This window comes from Mercenaria mercenaria, chromosome 19, assembly GCF_021730395.1.
Source record: "Mercenaria mercenaria strain notata chromosome 19, MADL_Memer_1, whole genome shotgun sequence".
Classification (NCBI taxonomy): domain Eukaryota; kingdom Metazoa; phylum Mollusca; class Bivalvia; order Venerida; family Veneridae; genus Mercenaria; species Mercenaria mercenaria.
In genome coordinates, this window is record NC_069379.1 from 4,597,751 (window position 1) to 4,617,410 (window position 19,660).

At 34.8% G+C, this 19,660-nt stretch overlaps 1 protein-coding gene across 1 annotated transcript in view; it reads right to left on the reverse strand.

The window, feature by feature from the left end:
* Positions 1–5,208, reverse strand: part of LOC123541815 (uncharacterized) — a 112,782-nt gene extending 107,574 nt beyond the window's left edge. Inside the window, exons 1-4 of the mRNA XM_053532061.1 lie at positions 5,004–5,208; positions 4,333–4,443; positions 3,501–3,551; positions 343–454 (exon numbers count right to left, since the gene is read on the reverse strand). Of these exons, the coding sequence (XP_053388036.1) occupies positions 343–454; positions 3,501–3,551; positions 4,333–4,443; positions 5,004–5,090 (361 nt within the window). The 5' untranslated portion in view covers positions 5,091–5,208. The remainder of the gene's footprint in view (positions 1–342; positions 455–3,500; positions 3,552–4,332; positions 4,444–5,003) is intronic.
* Between the last annotated feature and the right edge of the window lie 14,452 nt (positions 5,209–19,660).

Sequence of the window (19,660 nt, forward strand, 5' to 3'; positions counted from 1 at the left end):
GTGGATCCTGACCAGACTGCGCGAATGCGCAGGCTGGTCTAGATCCATGCTGGTCGCAAAGCCACTATGTTGGTTTTCTCATGATGCGGCTCAATTATGGAGGTCCCATCGAGTTTAAGTGACATCAGATCATTTTCAACCAATCAAATTGCTTACCTTCAGGCTGATTTAAATAACTGAGTGATGTCAGATCATTTTCAACCAATCAAATTGCTTACCTTCAGGCTCATTTAAATAACTGAGTGATGTCAGATCATTTTCAACCAATCAAACTGCTTACCTTCAGACTCATTTAAATAACTGAGTGACAATAGATCATTTTCAACCAATCAAACTGCTTACCTTCAGGCTCATTTAAATAACTGAGTGATGTCAGATCATTTTCACCAATGAGAATATCAGGGTTCCTCAGGTGTGGCAGTTTGGTTTTGTCTTTTATGTCTATCACAGCTTCCTATAAAACAAAATGAGAAATAATTTCAATATCAAAATTCTTCTTGCCCTGTTTAATCTCTGCCATAGTTGGACATTTTTAAGGACAGTAAAAATGCCCTTTGTGATCATTATAGAAGTAAAAGAAAATTTATTATTTTTCAAGGAACACTGGCAAAACTGTCCAAAGTTATGTGTGCCTAATGCAATAGCTGTAAGGAAATTTAAATGGTAGTTATTTATAGACAAAAGGAAGTATAAACAAAAAAATAATGTTCTGTAGGCATGCACCTTTTTGGAATTTCATTTGTTTTGCATTTAATGGGGGCCAGTTACATACTCAGTTATGTTATTCTATAGCTTCATAAGACAGTGTTATAGCCCTTAGTAATCAATTTCGCTAACTCACAGCTACCATTAAGGCATTAACTGACCTTCTAAATTCCACAAAAAAATGTATAATGACAGTCTATACTTTTGTACATTTTCACTAAGAAATTTAGATATTAAAAGAGTAAATAATCATAATATTATAATCATAAATGTAGGAGACAAAAATAGAGCAGAAAAATAGAATGTTAGTAGTGGAGGAATTTAGTCCATGTTTGAGATAAGTATATGAAGATGTTAATTAATTAGTATTGATACCATCATGTGCCATGCACACTAGACTTTTTATCCTAGTTTATGGACAACAACATAACATATATCAGTAAAATCAGTTGTATAAAAAGCTCATTAGAATACAATTTATTTTGCTTGCACATGTAACTTTGAACTTTGAAAATAACTGACTTAAAGATGTTTCATTAGAAGCAACATCCTCTCTTCTATATTTTTTTGCAATTCTGACCCTCTTTTTACTAACAACTATCAGAAATTAAAAATAAAATTCCACTTCCCTCCCCATTTTTACCGAAATATTTGGATGATAATCTAGCAACAATTTATAAAATTTGTATTTTGAAGATATTTCAGATTTTTTTATTAATGTATTCATGTTCAATAGATTTTTTAATGTCTTTAACCCTTACCCTGCTAAATTTCTATAATGAACTTGTCCCTCTTCCAAAGTGGTGCTTACCAAAAAAACAGTGACTGAATAGCTAACATTGCAGATCATGATCAGATTGCACAGTTGTGCAGACTGATCACGATCTACACAGGGTCGCAAAGGCAGAATCAGTCGCGTCCAGCATGGTAAGGGTTAACATGTATGAATATATTTAAATTACATATAACTAAGTACTTATCAATACATGAAGAAAATTATAGCACTGTAAGTTATTAGATAGAAAGAAAAAGATAGAAATCTGCTACATTAGTCTCGTAAGAGCCAGAATAACAAGCATAATATCACATTGTAACTATTATTTAAAGCTAAGGGAGAAAAATCGTCTAGCAACAAAATAATGACATTCTAATGATAGACTACAATTGTACGTATTAATTCAGTCGTATAACTAGATGCTTCGACCCTGATTCCCCTGAGACACGAGTTTTGAGCAGGGAAAACTGGCACAAAAAGAAGAAACTAGAAGTTTTAGGGAAGTACACACATTAGTGTTGCATAGAAATAATCGTCTTTCCAACAAGTTTCTTCTATGAATGGAAAAACTGCCCTAACTTAACGAATTACGAACCATAAAAACATCCTATCTTTACGTAAAACATTCAACGGTTACCAAAGTGAATATTTGAAGATTTTGTTCTACAATGTAAATATAAAACATTTCTTTGACATAAAAAAGGGTCCGAATCATTATATGTCCTTTGTTTTCCTGACACAGCTAGTTACTCAGCTTCGTACTATAAATAGCTCAAACTGTTACTATAAATAGTTCAGCTTTTTACTATAAATAGTCTCAATAGATAAGCCATTTATAATTATTATATCCATTATTACGCAAATTAGGTTGTCACGGGTAACACTGATTTTTGAAAAAAAGAAGCAATTCACTAACAGAATATTATACAGAATGTTCTAAACTTAAAAAGGCCAGATGATAAAGAAAAGATACTGCAATTATATGAGCCGTGCCGTGAGAAAACCAACATAGTGGCTTTGCGACCAGCATGGATCCAGACCAGCCTGCACATCCGCACAGTCTGATCAGGATCCATGCTGTTTGCTTTCAAAGCCTATTGGAATTAGAGATAATGTTAGCGAACAGCATGGATCCTGAGCAGACTGCGCGGATGCGCAGGCTGGTCTGGATCCATGCTGGTCGCAATGCCACTATGTTGGTTTTCTCATGGCGCAGCTCATAATATACTTCAGAATAGCATTTTCTAATACTTTCAGAACTTCTATGTTTCTAAAACATTTAAATATATCTAGAAGCACTAAAATATACTAAATATAAAAAGTAGAGTATATCATTGCATAACTTTTAGCCATAAGAAGATAATAAATTTAAAAGAAATTCAGGACATTTTTCTGTGAACATTCTTTTTTTTAAACCTAAATACAGTTCAATTTTTTCAATCAATGAAGTAACTCTTCTGCTCTAAAACCTGAAAATCACTGACTGGTTACATACTATATAAAATATATGCTATTATTACACACAATTACTTGTTAAAGTACAGGGTGGGAGGACCACACCACACAGGGACATTGTGCAGGTCCTAGATCCAACAAAATACAAAAATATACATGTAACACAGGCCAAACAAACCTTTACTTTATTTTCTTATCAGCCAAGAAAATATTTGCAAAGTGACAGAAAAGGGGTACATTTTCTTGAAAACCCAAATGGCAAATGCTAACTTTTTACTTAACTTTTTTCTATTATCTGTTTAGAACATTTTTTTGTAATACCCTTCTTCAATTTCTGTTTTATACCACTGCCATATAAACATATATCAATTGATAAACATACTCAAGAAACATACCATTTGTTTGGCCTGAGAGAATTTTTTTCCACTGTTTACATGATACATAAACATACATGCAAACGATGCGACAGACCACGCCCACACAATTAGACATATGCATGAATTATGCTAATTAGAGAAAGACAGCTGTATATAAAAGAACACTAGCGTGCTTTTAATCTAGTTACCGTTTCCTTCTCAGCAAGTTTGCGGTGGAGATGTATATCTTGTGGAGAAATCTTAAAACCATCAGCAAATAAATAAAGATGAAACAAAACATAACAACTTCTTTGGTCTAATATGATAAACATAACTTATCAAAAATAATAACAGAATATAGATACAACAATTGTATATATTACGATATGCATTACAACAAAATTTCTTTATCTAAAGTCAATCTTAACTAAACTTTAAGAACCAAACTTTTATTCTGTGTAAGTCTGTAAAAGTCCATTTTACAGCCTTCTAAACCCTGCAAGACTTTATTGCAGTGAACCTTAATGATAATTGGCAATAATTATTATTAGATCAGAATGTGATTTCTGCATTCTCAAACTTACTAAGATATATACAAACATGGCAGACATTTTCAAATTTTTTTGGTATTTATGTAGTGTAGTAGCCTCTTCAGCAGGTACAGTGTTATTGCAAGGCTAATCTATTAAAACTGCGAGAAAACAAAATTGCACTGAATTTGATGACTGGCATTATGGGTGCATCACCTTAACTGAATTTAAAGTTTTATATGTCATTAAATTTTAGCCGAGTATGAATACTCAGTCCATTGTTCAATTTCCCTCTTTAATATCAAGTTAAGAGTTTTCCTGAAAACTATCTATGTTTTACCACAGCAGCAACTAGAAACTGAAGACTTAATTGAATAACCAAACCACTTACCAAATCATTTACAAAAAACAAGAACTATGAAAAACTTCCATATTTCAATGTAAACCAGTCAATGGATACTTTGACACTTAAACAGGAACATATAATCTGCTGGCCAAATAGCTTACTCACCTCTCCTTCCTCATATTGCACTTTTATTTTACATGGAGCTTCTTTGTAGTCCTCCAATAGCTCCGCCCCTCTCCACACCACATCGGGATCGGGCAGCCATACACGGGCTCCCTAGAAATATAAATAATGGCGTATTACTAAAAACTCAAGAGATCCTTTGTTTTTCATACCACTTGGGAATCGTGCAGCCATACACTGACTCCTAGACTAGCTCCCTGACTATGATATATATATTTTTTAAAATAAATATATCCAGTCTCTATCCTATGTCCAATATCATATATTATGATATTGTTACAATCAGCTCTCTGAAAATCTCTTAAGACTGGCATTTGTCACTATTTCGTAAAATGAAAGAAAAATTACAAAAGTTGAAATGACTTTATTATCAGTCTAGTGGCTAGTCTAACTCGCTCCCAAAAAATAAAGATAATGGAATGGTATAGAACATAACTAACAGAGCTCTGCCCACCTCTATATCTTATCTTCTCACTTGCTTTCTGCAAAAAATATTTATTTTTAACATTCCCCGCTTACATAAATAAGCATCCCAGCAGTAGCTCAGCTTTTCATTCAAACTGATTTCACAGTCTCTCTGCTACTGATAAAAATATGCCTTTCAAATATGGCCGTGTTCAAAAGACAATTATCTATTGGCAAGTTACTCATACCTTTCTGAAGCAAACGAGGGTTTCTTCATCATTAAATCCTGTTTGTATGGAAAACCTCTTATATATTATTTCCTTCAAGACATTCATTCTTATTTTCACATTTATTTTGTCCAATTCTCTTCCAAAATCCTGATGCACGATTGCCTAAAAATACTTCAGATATTACTGAGTGTTTTCTTTTTTGAAAACAGAGAGTATCGAAATTGCATCAAGCTTGGTGACAAACTTTCAAAAAAACTGGTAAGGTGCAGTATCAGTTTTCAAACCAAAGACATGTTTTGAATTACACTTCCCAGTTGCTATATAAAAAACAACTTTTTTCCAATTTCTGTCACATGTTGTGCAACAAACGTATCCAACTTTTTGTTACATAACTTGACACAAACTTTCCAACAAACACATACTTCCTTCTCCCATTTGTAACTTGACAAAAACTTCCAACAACACACAGATACTTGTTCCATAACTCAACCCAAACTTGTATCAAACTCTACAACAAAAGCACACTTCCTAATGTCATAACTTGACACAGACTTTCCAACAAACACATATTTCCTTATTCCGTAACTTGACACAGACTTTCCAACAAACACATATTTCCTTATCCTGTAACATGACACAAACTTTTCAACAAACACATACTTCCTTACTCCATAACTTGACACAAACTTTCCAACAAACACATACTTCCTTATGACATAACTTGACACAAACTTTCCAACAAACACATACTTCCTTATTTCATAGCTTGACACAAACTTCCCAACAAACACATACTTCCTTATCCCATAACTTGACATAAACTTTCCAATAAAAACACTCTTCCTTATTGCATAAATTGACACAGACTTTCCAACAAACACATACTTCCTTATTCCATAACTTGACACAAACTTGCCAACAAACACATACTTCCTTACTCCATAACTTGACACAAACTTTCCAACAAACACGTACTTCCTTATTCCATAACTTGACACAAACTTTCCAACAAACACATACTTCCTTATTCCATAACCTGACACAAACTTTCCAACAAACACATACTTCCTTATTCCATAACTTGACACAAACTTTCCAACAAACACATACTTCCTTATTCCATAACTTGACACAAACTTTCCAACAAACACATACTTCCTTTTTCCATAAACGTACTTCCTTATTCCATAACTTGACACAAACTTTCCAACAAACACGTACTCCCTTATTCCATAACATGACACAAACTTTCCAACAAACACATACTTCCTTTTTCCATAAACGTACTTCCTTATTCCATAACTTGACACAAACTTTCCAACAAACACATACTTCCTTATTCCATAACATGACACAAACTTTCCAACAAACACATACTTCCTTTTTCCATAAACGTACTTCCTTATTCCATAACTTGACACAAACTTTCCAGCAAACACGTACTCCCTTATTCCATAACCTCACATAAACTTTCCAACAAACACGTACTTCCTTATTCCATAACCTGACACAAACTTTCCAACAAACACATACTTCCTTATTCCATAACCTGACACAAACTTTCCAACAAACATGTACTTCCTTATTCCATAACTTGACACAAACTTTTCAACAAACACTTACATCCTTATTCTATAACTTGACACAAACTTTCCAACAAACACGAACATCCTTATTCCATTACTTGACACAAACTTTCCAACAAACACATACTTCCTTATTCTATAACTTGACAAACAATTTCAACAAACACATACATCCTTATTCCATAACTTGACATAAACTTTCCAATAAAAACATTCTTCCTTATATCATAACCTGACACAAACTTTCCAACAAAAACATTCTTCCTTATTCCATAACTTGACCCAAACTTTCCAACAAACACGTACTTCCTTATTCTATAATTTGACACAAATTTCCAACAAACACAATAACTGTCATACTTCCTTATTCCATAATTTGATACATCTTTACCAACAAACACTAACTCTTTTTCTCAATACTGTGTCACATTTGTTTTAATGTTCTTGCAAAATGTAATTTCCAGAAAGTTTTTTTTTCCAAAATTCTTGAAACAAATTGATCACATCTGCTACGAATCAGCTTAAATATTCTGAATCCAATCAAACTAAGTTATTTAATACTTTATTTAAAATTCTAATATCATTTTTTTATTTTATAGAATGAACATTCCATACGAGTCTATACGGAAGTCAAATGCTCTGATACCACATTCCTCTGATTTTCAGCGCAAAATTATGGCAATTCTGAACAAAATTACAAATAATTACACTTAATTCCTTTTCTCTAAATTCTCGTCACAAAATGTGACAAATTATCTAACACAAGTGTTATTTCTCTCTATTACAAACACAGACAGATGGAACATAAAGCTTAGTTGAAGACATTCTCCTATCTTTTCTGATAATTGCTTTAAATTTTCCATTCAGCTTATCTAAAAGTTCTGGTATCTCTCTCTTAAAGTCTTCAAAAAGGTCCAAATTGGTTCCAATGATTACATTAAGTGCACACAGTTTCAAACAACGTGTGCAATGAAAAAAAAAATATGTTTTTTTTCTCTATAAAAATCTCAAAATGCAGTAATCCAATTTTCCGTTGATACCATTGTTGAAATCATTGTAAAAATTTCAGATAGTATTTCAGATACTGTAACAGATGATTCTGTTGGTATATCTGATATTGAAACATATGTAGCAAAATATCAACAGGTTGTATTATTATCATATTAAAATATGAGTTAGGCCAAACACATTAAACATTCTTTTTTTTAAATCTCACTGGCGCAATATTTAACTGAAGCATTGACTTTCAAGTGAGCTTCCAATACTGAAGAAACCGCTGGGGCCCTCTTCAGATTTTAATTTTTTGTTGGGTTTAGAGTACACCAACAAAATTTAGATCATAAAGTGTCTTTTCCAGCTTTTGATCGTAGAGAAAGACCATGGTTCCCTTCTAGGCATTGTTTCTAGCATGGTCTGGTACCTGGGTAGAACCAGCGACCTTCAGTAAGCCAGCTGGATTGCTTTCTCACATGGAATACTACACTCTTAAGTCAGGTTTCAAAGACACGTCGAAAAGCCAAGAGAATCCTAGCCCGCAAACTTAACCATTCTGCTAAAGTCTCTCCATACCTCCATAAGCAACATGCATGGCTTTCTTTCACAGAGGAGTTTTACATCCCAAGTGGGGTATAGAACCCACATTTGTCGGAGACAGAGACCTCCTAACCACTCGACCACCGGGCATGCCTCTTCATTCAGTATCAGAATGTATTTAAAGTATAATGTATACCGTATTATAATTCAGAAAAATATTTCAGTCCATACTACTGTGAATGAGTTATCTATATATTTTTATCTACAGCCTTTTATTTTATCTTGTACCCTTAAAATTTATTGAAGATCACACAAGTGCCCATAAAACAGACACATCTGCCCACACATAAATTATTGTATGGTCAAAACTATAATAAATTACAGCTCAGGGACAATCTGTTGAGAAACTGAATAAGAACAGTTACTATAAACATAAAATATTTTAAGCATAATTTTGGTATCTTATTTCACTTTGACAGAAGCCTCTTTAATCTCTTTGTGCTGGCAAGAAAATGGGACAATTTCTCAGCCAAAACAAGATCACTGAAAGTTACTTATATCCACAATAATGCTTTGTCAAAGGAAAGCGCTCTGAGGTGCCAATACTTGGGTTCTTTATATGACTGTATAAACATATTATCAAGTGCATAAGTTTCATCGGAATCCCTCTGCAAGTTTGAAAGAAGATTCTGCCACAACGATTTTGTACCAGTCAAACTGATTCGACCGCAAGGACATATTTTAAGGTAATTCTTGTATTTATCAGCTTATACAGTGGGTATTCTAAAGATGTTTAAACAATCCAGTTAAGGCTCCAGATATCCTTGAGAAACATTCATTTTTATCTTATACAAGGGGAAAAACAAAAACACCGCTAACCCAGTTGTAAACATGAAGTGCCTAAATATTATATTCGCTAATATCTCAACAGCAGGCATATATCTGTCTTTCAATTACAAAGAAAGCACATCATAATATTATTATTATATAACAAACAAAATGCAATGAAAACACTGAAATCGCTTAGTTTCATAGGCATGAAATCTTGTAGTTTTAGCCAAATGACTATTTAACAGGTTTTTAAATCAGTGGATTTGAACTTCTGACGATAAAATGATTACTAAGTTTGTTTGTTTCTAGTGATTAAATTTCATGGATTGATGCAACCATGTAATCCACTATAATTAGTCCACAACAAGTGGGGGGATAGGGGGTGTATGGGGCAGCATATGCTTTGCCCCCGCACCCACCCACTTTTGACCCAAAAACCTGTGTTTTGTCTTGAAAATAACACTAGATAAAGGAAAGAAAGCTAAGTTAAGAGAGCATGTAGATGAACTAATAAGTTTGGATGTGATATCTATTGTTAATAACCGGAAGAATGTTTTATGTTTTATTTTCAGGGAAAATATGGGTAGTTTAGCTGGCTGGCCTTACCCCATCCATCCCCCCTCACATCTGACCCAAAAACTAAGATATATTTTTCTGTACAATAACTGTATATAACATCAGACAGTTCCAGGAGTTGAAATCAAACTTTACAATTTTGAACTTGAAATGGACTTTTTGATATGCACACTAGCTTTCACATAACATTTGCTTCATTGGGGACCAAATTTCTGATCTCTGCATTTTGCAATCTCACATTATCCCCCTCTTCTTTTGTTGGGCTTCTTTAAGGTGTTTACAAAACGTTAAATTCTACAAAACATAATGGTTTTTTTTGTAAACTTTTCAAAAAGCTAGTTACATATTCATGTGTTTTTCTATTATCTTTATTTTACAACTCTCTACTTCCAGTAAAAGTTAATAAATGATAATTATGCGTTTTTTGTCTGAAAGCCATTAACTTCTATTAACAACAATAGCAATGTTTAAGCATTCTGTCTGAATTAGTTAGGAATAATTATTCGACTTCTTTTTCTGCAGAAAAGCTTCCTTTTTAAAGTGTGAACAGAAGAAGTGTGAACAGAGAAAATTTAATGCAGGATCGCAAGTTTTAGTTGTCTGGAGGGTTAAAAATTGGCAAAATTTTGTCATCACTCCAATGCACAGATGCAACATCACGAAATGCAATTATCTAAAACAAATGTCTGTCTGACAATATTTGGTCAAAATTAACAGATTTTCTCACACTGTTGCATTTTAATCAAAAGATCATTCATTTCTGTAAAAAAGAGCAGAAAAAAATGCCACAAAGTGACTAGAACTTTTCTCTGGCATGTCTTTTTATAGTTCCAGTAGGAGATTTGATCCATCTCATAAAAACTTAATGAAACTGAATGCATATTAATAGAAAATTTACTGTCTAATTATGCAAGGCAGCGGTAAGACTTGATAGGTTAATACAAATCCAATCTGGTAATGTTGACAAATGTCACAGACAATTATCAAAATCACAAATTTAACAGGAAATTACAAATACCCAATTTTTAAGCACTGGAGAAGCCATGCAACCTCTTTGACCTTGGAAACAGTGAGCTTGACTTCCTTGGCCCTAAATGTGTCTACGACTTCAACTGCTCCGAATGTGACCTGACTTATATGTATATGGCCCTCAATGTACGACTTCTTTTGCTCCCAATGTAACCAGTGCTTCATGACCTTCAACGTGTCTATGACTTCTATTGATCCCAATGTGACAATGACTTACATGACCCTCAATATATATGAATTTTATTGCTCCCAACGTGACCATGACTTCTATGACTCCTGAAGAGACCAGCCATGACTATCTTAACTCTATTTGTAAACTTGGCTCTTGATGAGACCATGACTCTTGTAGAAAAAATATGACCCTGAATTTCATATAGTTCTTTTATGTATATTTGACTTTCATGACTATTACAGTGACCATGCAATTTTATAGCTTATCTTGTGACCACCACTTTTCTGACTCTTACTGTCATGATGTCAGTCATGGCTCCATACCATATGTTGTTACTATTTACTGTGTGCTTGAAATAAGCAGTATTTCTAACTTCATGTCAAAATATTTGAGCCGTGCCATGGGAAAACCAACATAGTGGCTTTGCGACCAGCATGGATTCAGACCAGCCTGCGCATCCGCGCAGTCTGGTCAGGATCCATGCTGTTCGCTAACAGTTTCTCCAATTCCAATAGGCTTTAAAAGCGAACAGCATGGAGCCTGACCAGACTGCGCGGATGCGCAGGCTGGTCTGGATCCATGCTGGTCGCAAACCCACTATGTTGGTTTTGTCATGTCAAAATATTTCAAGGTTGTAACAAGACAGTAAATACCGTAAGCATAGAAATGACAGCAAGAGACATTTAATACACACTCTTTCATCAATCATACATTATTTTTTCAAGGACATTTCTATACTACTGGCAATCCAACTCATTCTTTCTGCTTGCACGTGCATGCCCATTAATCTGTAGGACAATGTGACAAACATTCTAGAGGGCAAAAACAATGCTGCTCTGATAAGAACTATGCAGTCTGAAAGATAGCTATATCCCCGCCGCTGTTATGGATAGTGAAAGGGTTGATGGTATGGCTGGAAATTAAAGGCTCAAACATCTGAGTTGTGACCTTGACCTTGAGCTGGCATGGGTTAAATCTGAGTTCTGCACATCATCTTGATAAGGGGAATATTAGAGCCAAGTCATATTAAAATCCTTCAAGGGGTTCAGGAGATAACAGAGCAGAAACAAAATAGAAGGCTCAAACCTCTGACCTTGAGTTGTGACCTTGAACTTGAGCCGACATGGCTGACTCATGAGTTCTGCACATCATCTTGATAAGGTGATCATTTGACCCAAGTTTCAAGAAAATCCTTCACAAGGAGAATAAGTTATATGGAGTGGACACAGTTGTTACAGATGGAGAGACAGACGCAAGGACGGAGATCATTCCTATAACTCCCCACTACTCATGGTGGGGGATTAATCACTGTAGACCTTATAAAAAGTGATATGTTTCTAGAGTTACAGATCAAAGCTGGTCAAGAGGTGAGAATAGTATAATCAAAATGTTGTTGAATAGATTTTTGGAATAAATTTTTAACCTTCCCTGTTTAACTAACCCCTTTTTTTACTGAAAGTTCTTGTTCTTTAAAAAAACATTGTCAAATATTCAAAACAGTAAATTAAAGTCTTTCTACTTTACAAAATGCAATTAAAGATAAGACCTTGACATTGCAAGTAAAGGTTAAATCAAATGTTATTTTCTGCCTATTTAGACCGTACGATGTTGGCAGAATGAAAAACAACAAGATTATTTAAATTTTAGATTTAAGCCATTTTCAGAGTAAATATGTGAAAGAAATGAAAAAACCAGACTGGTAAAAAAGTGAATTATGGAGCTAAAGAAAAGAAAGGAAAGAAATCAATCAACAATTTTCCCTGGTTAGTATCAGAATTCCTGAGCCCTGGTGACAGGAACATACCATGAAAATCTGATATTTTCATAATTTTAAAAATCTGCTATTCACAATATGATGCCTGTGTTAGTATATGAGGACTTTTTTAAACACTAACAGTAATTTCACAAGCGTGTTTTTCGTGAATGCAGGCAGTAAGCAAACAAATCGAACATAAATCCCTCTGACAAATCTCCAATTCTACCAAACTGTAGAAAAAAACAGTTGAAAAAAAAAACAACAACAAAAAACCCACAAATTTGCTAAATTCTGTCCAAACAGCAGAAAACTCACCTTAGACATACAGATATCTGCCATTTCCTTGATGTTCAAAAATTCAAGTAGAGCTTGCCCTTATGATCCCATGTTTATCTTAACTCCAGGAAAAAAGGCATCTGCCACATGGCAGAATAAAACAAACTTGCATTTATAGATTGGAAAATTATGCCATCTGCAGATTCTAATTACATAACAAAACACAAAAATATTTCACCAAAAGCTATAAACTTCCGAGAGAGAATTGGGTAATCCGCAGAAACAGGCTCACAATTATTGCTTCACTGTTCAATTCTCTAGTCCAAGACAACAATTTAGCAAAACCCAAAATCAATTCTCCCATATAAATGTATTGATTGGCAGAAGCTTCATTGAATAACCTTCCACACGGAAAAACTATGCTCTGATCGGAGTGATCACAGGACAGGAATTTTTAAGAACAAGCTCTATTAAAGCTTAAAATAGAGGAAAATTAAGAGCTCTATTAATTCATGACTTAAATTAATATAATTTACTAATGATGTGGGATATGATGGCATTAGGTCAGATACATACATGTTATGAAAATTTAAAAACAAACTGTCTGATTTACATTTTATGTGACACATTAACAATGATTTCTCTTGATTCTCTCTAAATAATTTATAAATTAATTGTTTTATATATACATCCTTCTGAATGGTGGTATAAATTAACGAACATATTAAATTTGCAAAGTTCGGGCTACCAGACAAAAGTTGTCAATTTGCAGATTTCTGAAATCCTGAAAGTATCTAGCTTAGTTTTGAATTTATTGTCCCGAAATGATTTTGATAAAAGATTGTTAATTTCCTCATTTCTTGGCACCACAATACTTTTATAAAGGGCTTTATTTGTTTATGGATTCTAACAGGATTACCTTTACATCATTTCACTTTAAAAGCTGCAACATTTTTTAAAATTGGTTCAAAACAAAAAAACAAAGTTTAACATTTTTTTACCCTAAAACTGGTATCATTCAAGATTATATTTAAAATTCAGAAAGTTCCTACTACAACCCCTAAAGGCCTTGAGAATGACCATTACTGATATTTTAATCATGACAAAATATGAAAGTCAAAATTCATGAAATACCATGTACAATGTAATAGATTTGATGGATAAAACTGAGTGCGAAACTACTGCATCTGTTTCACTGTCAGCCCTTGTTTTAAACTAGATTCAAGTCTATTTGTGTGTGTGGGGGAGGGGGGAACTCCTGATAATCAAAGATGTATTCATTTTTCATCCTTTTTGGCAAGGAAAATAATCTTTAACACAAATATCTAAACCTAGTTATTTCTTCATTAGTTAACCAGCTGATGTTCCTATATTACACACCAGAAGTGACTTGCTTCAACTACAAATATTTATCTGCCAGACATGAATCCAAGGTGGAGGATGAACTATTTCAACAAGGGTGTAATTTTTTTTCACCATTTCCCTTTAGGACAAAATAAGAAAGTACAATTTAACACCCAAAGAAAACTAATATTGCAAGTTTTCTCAGGTTTAAATGGTAGATGGACAACTAGATATATTATAGCCCTAATCATAGAAGATCATTGTATGTACTTTGGTAAAACCACCAACCTCAAAGACACTACAGAGGTGTATGAACCCCATTTACAGTTCAGTCTACTGAGGCAATCTTGATAAAGTGCCTTGCCTAAGGGCACACCACAAAGGGAGTAGCCAGGCCTTCACCTCCATAGTCATGCATGAATCCTTCTTGACCAATTTGTCCACTTGCAATTGCCAAATTACAAAAAAAAAGTAATCCTTTTTCAATTCTTTATAAGTTTCTCAGCTGCAACTGGGAAAAATAACATTGTTTTCAACTGGAAAAGAGACTGGAGATTGACCCCAGTTATATAAGGCTTTGAAAAGCCCTGTATAGTACATGTATGTTCATGAATGAATCTCGCTGATTTACTGGCTTGCAAATTGTCATTTTGATATTCTTTTTAAATGTCTGTTAGGTGTGTTCCTTGTACACATGCTAAGTCATGTACCTTTAGTCTATACATCAGTGTGTATGTAAAATTTATTTGTCCGTGTTTTAGATAGAAATTTAAAAGAAGCTGAATAATAAAAAGAGTCTCTGATTTCTTGGAAGTTCCCTTGTTTAGATGCTAGATTCATTTTCTTTGAGCATGTTGAGGCCTCAGAACATACAAAGAATTACGTAAGTATCTCTTCCCTGAATAGTGTCATTGTTGAATCTATTTTCCCCATGTTTTCGTATTTTACATTTAACTTATTGCTACAAGAACTTTGCAGATTTGTAACGTTAACATAGGATGGTTTCTGTGACCCATGTCTAACCATGTGTCGGCGAGTCTCAATAAACTGGGTGACCTATATATGTAACAGGCTTAAATACTTCAGCCCTGACTGGGAATCGAACCCGGGACCTCTCACACCTAAGGCGGGCACTCTACTACGTCGCTATAAAAGCTAGCTCAATAGCAAGGAAGTATAAGTGCACCCTTATACTCTACACTACTACATATATTAGGGCCTAAAATGTAAAAAAAAATCATTTTCTTACGATTGGAATGCAGGGACAGCCAGTAAGATTCCTCTATTATCTATATTCTAAAGCATTGTACAAGTCTGATGCTCTACCGCCTGTGCTACCTGGTCGGTAAATCTGAAAATTCTCCCCTTAATTCCTGCAAGTACTCCACCATCAATGTAACCGCATCTATAGCTCAGTAGAGTATCCGCTTTGAGTTAAGGAGGTCTGTGGTTCCATCCTGTGCCGCACTGTACCAAAGACGTAAAGAATGGCACTGGAAGCTCCCTTGCTTGCACTTATCATTTAAATGGTAGTACCAGGAGGTAAAATAAGCAAAAATAAGTATCTGCTACTGGATTCCTACTTTGTCGCACAAGAGCTTAGTAGCTCATGGCTTGTGTTGTATGTTGATTATATTGGTTGTTAAAATAAAGCTTACCTATATCATATTATAGCAAACATCCTGAGGCAAATGGGACAATGACTCAAACTTGGAGCCTGGCCGGGAATACTGTTCTAAATCTCATGCTCTACTGAAGAGTGAAGTACCTGGCTTGAAGGTGCCATGGTAGTCGAACTAATCTGACGCATACTGCTTGTTTTATATTGTGACGGTCAAACGGTGGCTGCAAATACCAGTAATTAAAAAGCAGCCACTCAGCGACAGTAAGCTTGTCTACGGCCTGGGCTGAGTTGTGCTCATGTATTTAGCTAACAGATACCAGCTGGGTCATGTCAGTTAAATATCAATGACTTTGATAGTTATGGAATCTACAGTGTTATAAGGCGTATGCTTTAAAGTTAAATATAAACATGAAATCCTATGAATCATAACGAATTTCGTGTCACTTTGGCAAATTTCCTCTTCCAAACTGCAACACCTAGACCTACATACCTTTGTATACAATTCCACTGCTGACATGTTTTAAGTTTAATTACGTTGTTTCCCGGTGTTCGTTTCCATTCAAATAAAACTTCTTTTCCTTATATAAGGAGAATTTAATTCCAGTTCCTCGATATGTTTTGGTTGTAATCCGCCATGATTTGACGTTCACCTCCCACCTTCGATCTCGCGAGACAAATCAATTGAAATTGAATGGTTCAGCGCTCATTTCACCATTTAATTTTGCCGACTTTACTTCTGAAAAAATTACATTTCGTATACCAGTCAAAACTTAATACCACAAAGGCTTGCAGGTGACTGAACACTAAACAGTAAAGCGTTTACGTGAATTATTACCTGTACTCTATGGTGGGCAGTAAGTGACATATCGGAATAACGATTCAAGGATTTCGATAAGCCCCGTGTCAATATTTATTGTAGGCCTACTGTTTAAATGCTATTTGAAACATAAACAGCTCTGTCTGTGACTGCTTTTTTTTTCAATAAAATATTTTTTCAGTATTAAAGCTATATAAATGTAGATTAAAGATGCATTGTTTGTCTAATTTCACATGCAAAAGTAATTTCACATGCAAGAGACTTCTATGTTTGTTTTTTTTTCTCTGAAGAAGTGTGTCTCAACCTATGTCGAACATTTGACCGATGCGAATGGTAAAATCCTTTGCTTTAAAAGTTTCGCACCGCCCACTCCCGACACTCAGCCTAAAAATTGTATTTACAAGTAAATGTTGCAATAAACTTGAAAACTGGCATTTTAATCAACACAATTCAGAATTATGCGCAGTTAACATGATTAGTCTTAAAAAGAAAATTAATGCCTCTTTAAAGCAGATCTCAAATTAATAATAAGTAAAATATCTTTGTTACATTGATAACACTGATCGTACCATTAAACACTGAGTTTTGAAATTTCAGAAAACTACAAATGGCGTGGACGGTCATTTGGAAGCTGTTACACATTTCCGAAAAGTTCATTAAGCCACTACCATAATCACATATAATAATCTCTGATACTCTTCGGCCGAAAATGTTTGTGAACATTTCTTTATCAATTATATATATTGAAAAATTAAGGCCTCATGTTAATTAAATTGTTGTTGTTTTTTTACGTTAACACGGAAATAAAATCTATGTATGTATGTATACTGCTTGACGCCCCTTTCGGGTATAACTAGCAGGTGCGCGTCTGTGCCAGAATAAAGTTAAAAGAATGACAGTAAGATGTCAAAAGGAAGATAGTGCAAGATAAAACTGTATTAACAAGAGTAAAATCAGGATAAAACAGGGTGTAGTCACTTAATAGTAGTGGGATGCGTTAACAGCATGTCTGAAATGTTCAGGATCAGGCTGATTAACGATCAGGGGTGGCAGCTGATTCCATAGGGTAACGGTGTATGGAAAGAAAGAGAACTTAAAAACATTAATGTTTGTATGGATCTGCCTAAGGGAGTGTTCGTGCATATGACGTGTTCGTCTCAATGGCTGTACTAGATACGGAGGGACTGGAATAGCTACGTAACCATGAACGATTTTGTAAAACATGAAAAGTCTAGCAATTGTCCGTCTGTCCTCGAGTGTCTGCCAACTGAGATCATTTAACATGTTTGTTACACTATCATAATATGAATATTGACCCTTTACCCACCTGGCAGCTCTTCTTTGCACCATTTCTATTTTATGTATGTTTCTTTGTGTGTGTGGTGACCATACCGTAGAGGCATACTCTAGTTGTGGCCTAACTAGAGTCTTGTAGGAGGTTTCTTTAATATTTTGGTTTTTGACCGGGAGGTTTCTGCGTAGAAAACCCAGTGATTTGTTTGCATTGTTTGTGATTCTATCTACATGTGTGTTCCAGGAGAGATCATTTGCTATATCTACCCCTAGATACTTTGCACTGGAGACCACTTCCAGGATTTGACCGTGTAAAATGTAGTTATGTGTAAATTTCTTTCTGTTTTTTGTTATGTTCATGACCTGACATTTGCTGGGATTGAACTCCATCTCCCAGACGTGCTCCCAAGTTTCTAGTTTCTGGAGGTCCTGCTGTAGTGTGACGCAGTCTTGTTCTTTAGAGATTGTGAGGTAAACTGCCGTGTCATCTGCAAATAACCTGACTTGTGATTGTAAGGACTGAGGTAGATCATTTATGTATAATAGGAATAAGAGAGGGCCAAGGACTGAGCCTTGAGGGACACCTGATGTGACAGGTACTTCATCGGATTTCATTCCGTCCACGAGTACTGACTGCGTTCTGCCAATCAGGAAGGACCTTATCCATGTGATAACCTGTTTGTTAACGCCGCACTCTTGTAGTTTATAAAGTAACTTTAGGTGACTGACCTTGTCAAATGCTTTACTGAAATCAAGTAAAATGAGATCTGTTTGTTTACCTCGACTTAAATTTTGTGCTAGGTCATCAATTAGTTGTATTAATTGTGTTTCACATGACCTTTTTTCTCTGAATCCATGTTGCAGATCATACAAGATGTCATTCTTGTTAAAGATGATTGAGAGATTTGATGCTATGATGTGTTCCAGTGATTTACATAGAATGCATGTTAGTGAGATAGGTCTGTAGTTGGCAGGGTCACTTTTCAGTCCTTTCTTGTACAGTGGAGTCACGTTCGCCGTCGTCCAGTCCTTCGGTAAAGTTCCAGTGTCAAGGGATTTTTGGAAAAGGAGTTGTATCAGTGGCGCTAATTCAGGATGCAGTTTATTTAAGACAAGTGGTTTGATATTATCAGGACCTGCAGCCTTGTGGGGGTTTAAATTACACAGGAGCTTTTTGACGCCATTTACAGTTATCGTTATATCAGTCATATTTGGGTATTTACTCTCTGAGGTTTGAGGGAATGAAAAGGGAGACACTTTAGTAAATACCGATTGGAACTGTTTATTAAGTAGAGTGGCTTTATCTGTACTTTGGTCTAAAGTTGCTCCTGTTGTGTTATCATTTAAAGGGGGGATACCCTGTGCATCCTGTTTAGACGCCTTAAGTAGACTATATAGCTTCTTAGTGGAATATGTAGAGTTATGACCCTTTTCACAGTCTGTGTCATCCAAACCTAGTACATGTTGGATATAGTTCTCATGGGCTATTTTGATTTTCTTTTTTATTTGACCTTTTAACTTATGAAACTGGGTAGAAATTTTATGACCTTGATTCTTATTTTTCTTCATTTTAATATACAGACTGTCACGCTTACGCATAAGCCTTTTAATTTCTTGCGTAATCCAAGGGACAGAATAACTGGACCTGATGGTTTTAGAGGGGATGAATTTGGAAATGCCTTTATTGATGGCAGTTTTTATTTCACCCCATAACTCTTCGACTGACAGGTTTTTACTATAAAATAGGCTGCTTATTCTTTCACCCTCTAAACCCATGTATTTGTGAAATTCAGGCCAGTTTGCTTTCCTATATAAGACCGAGGTACGTGGGGGTCGTT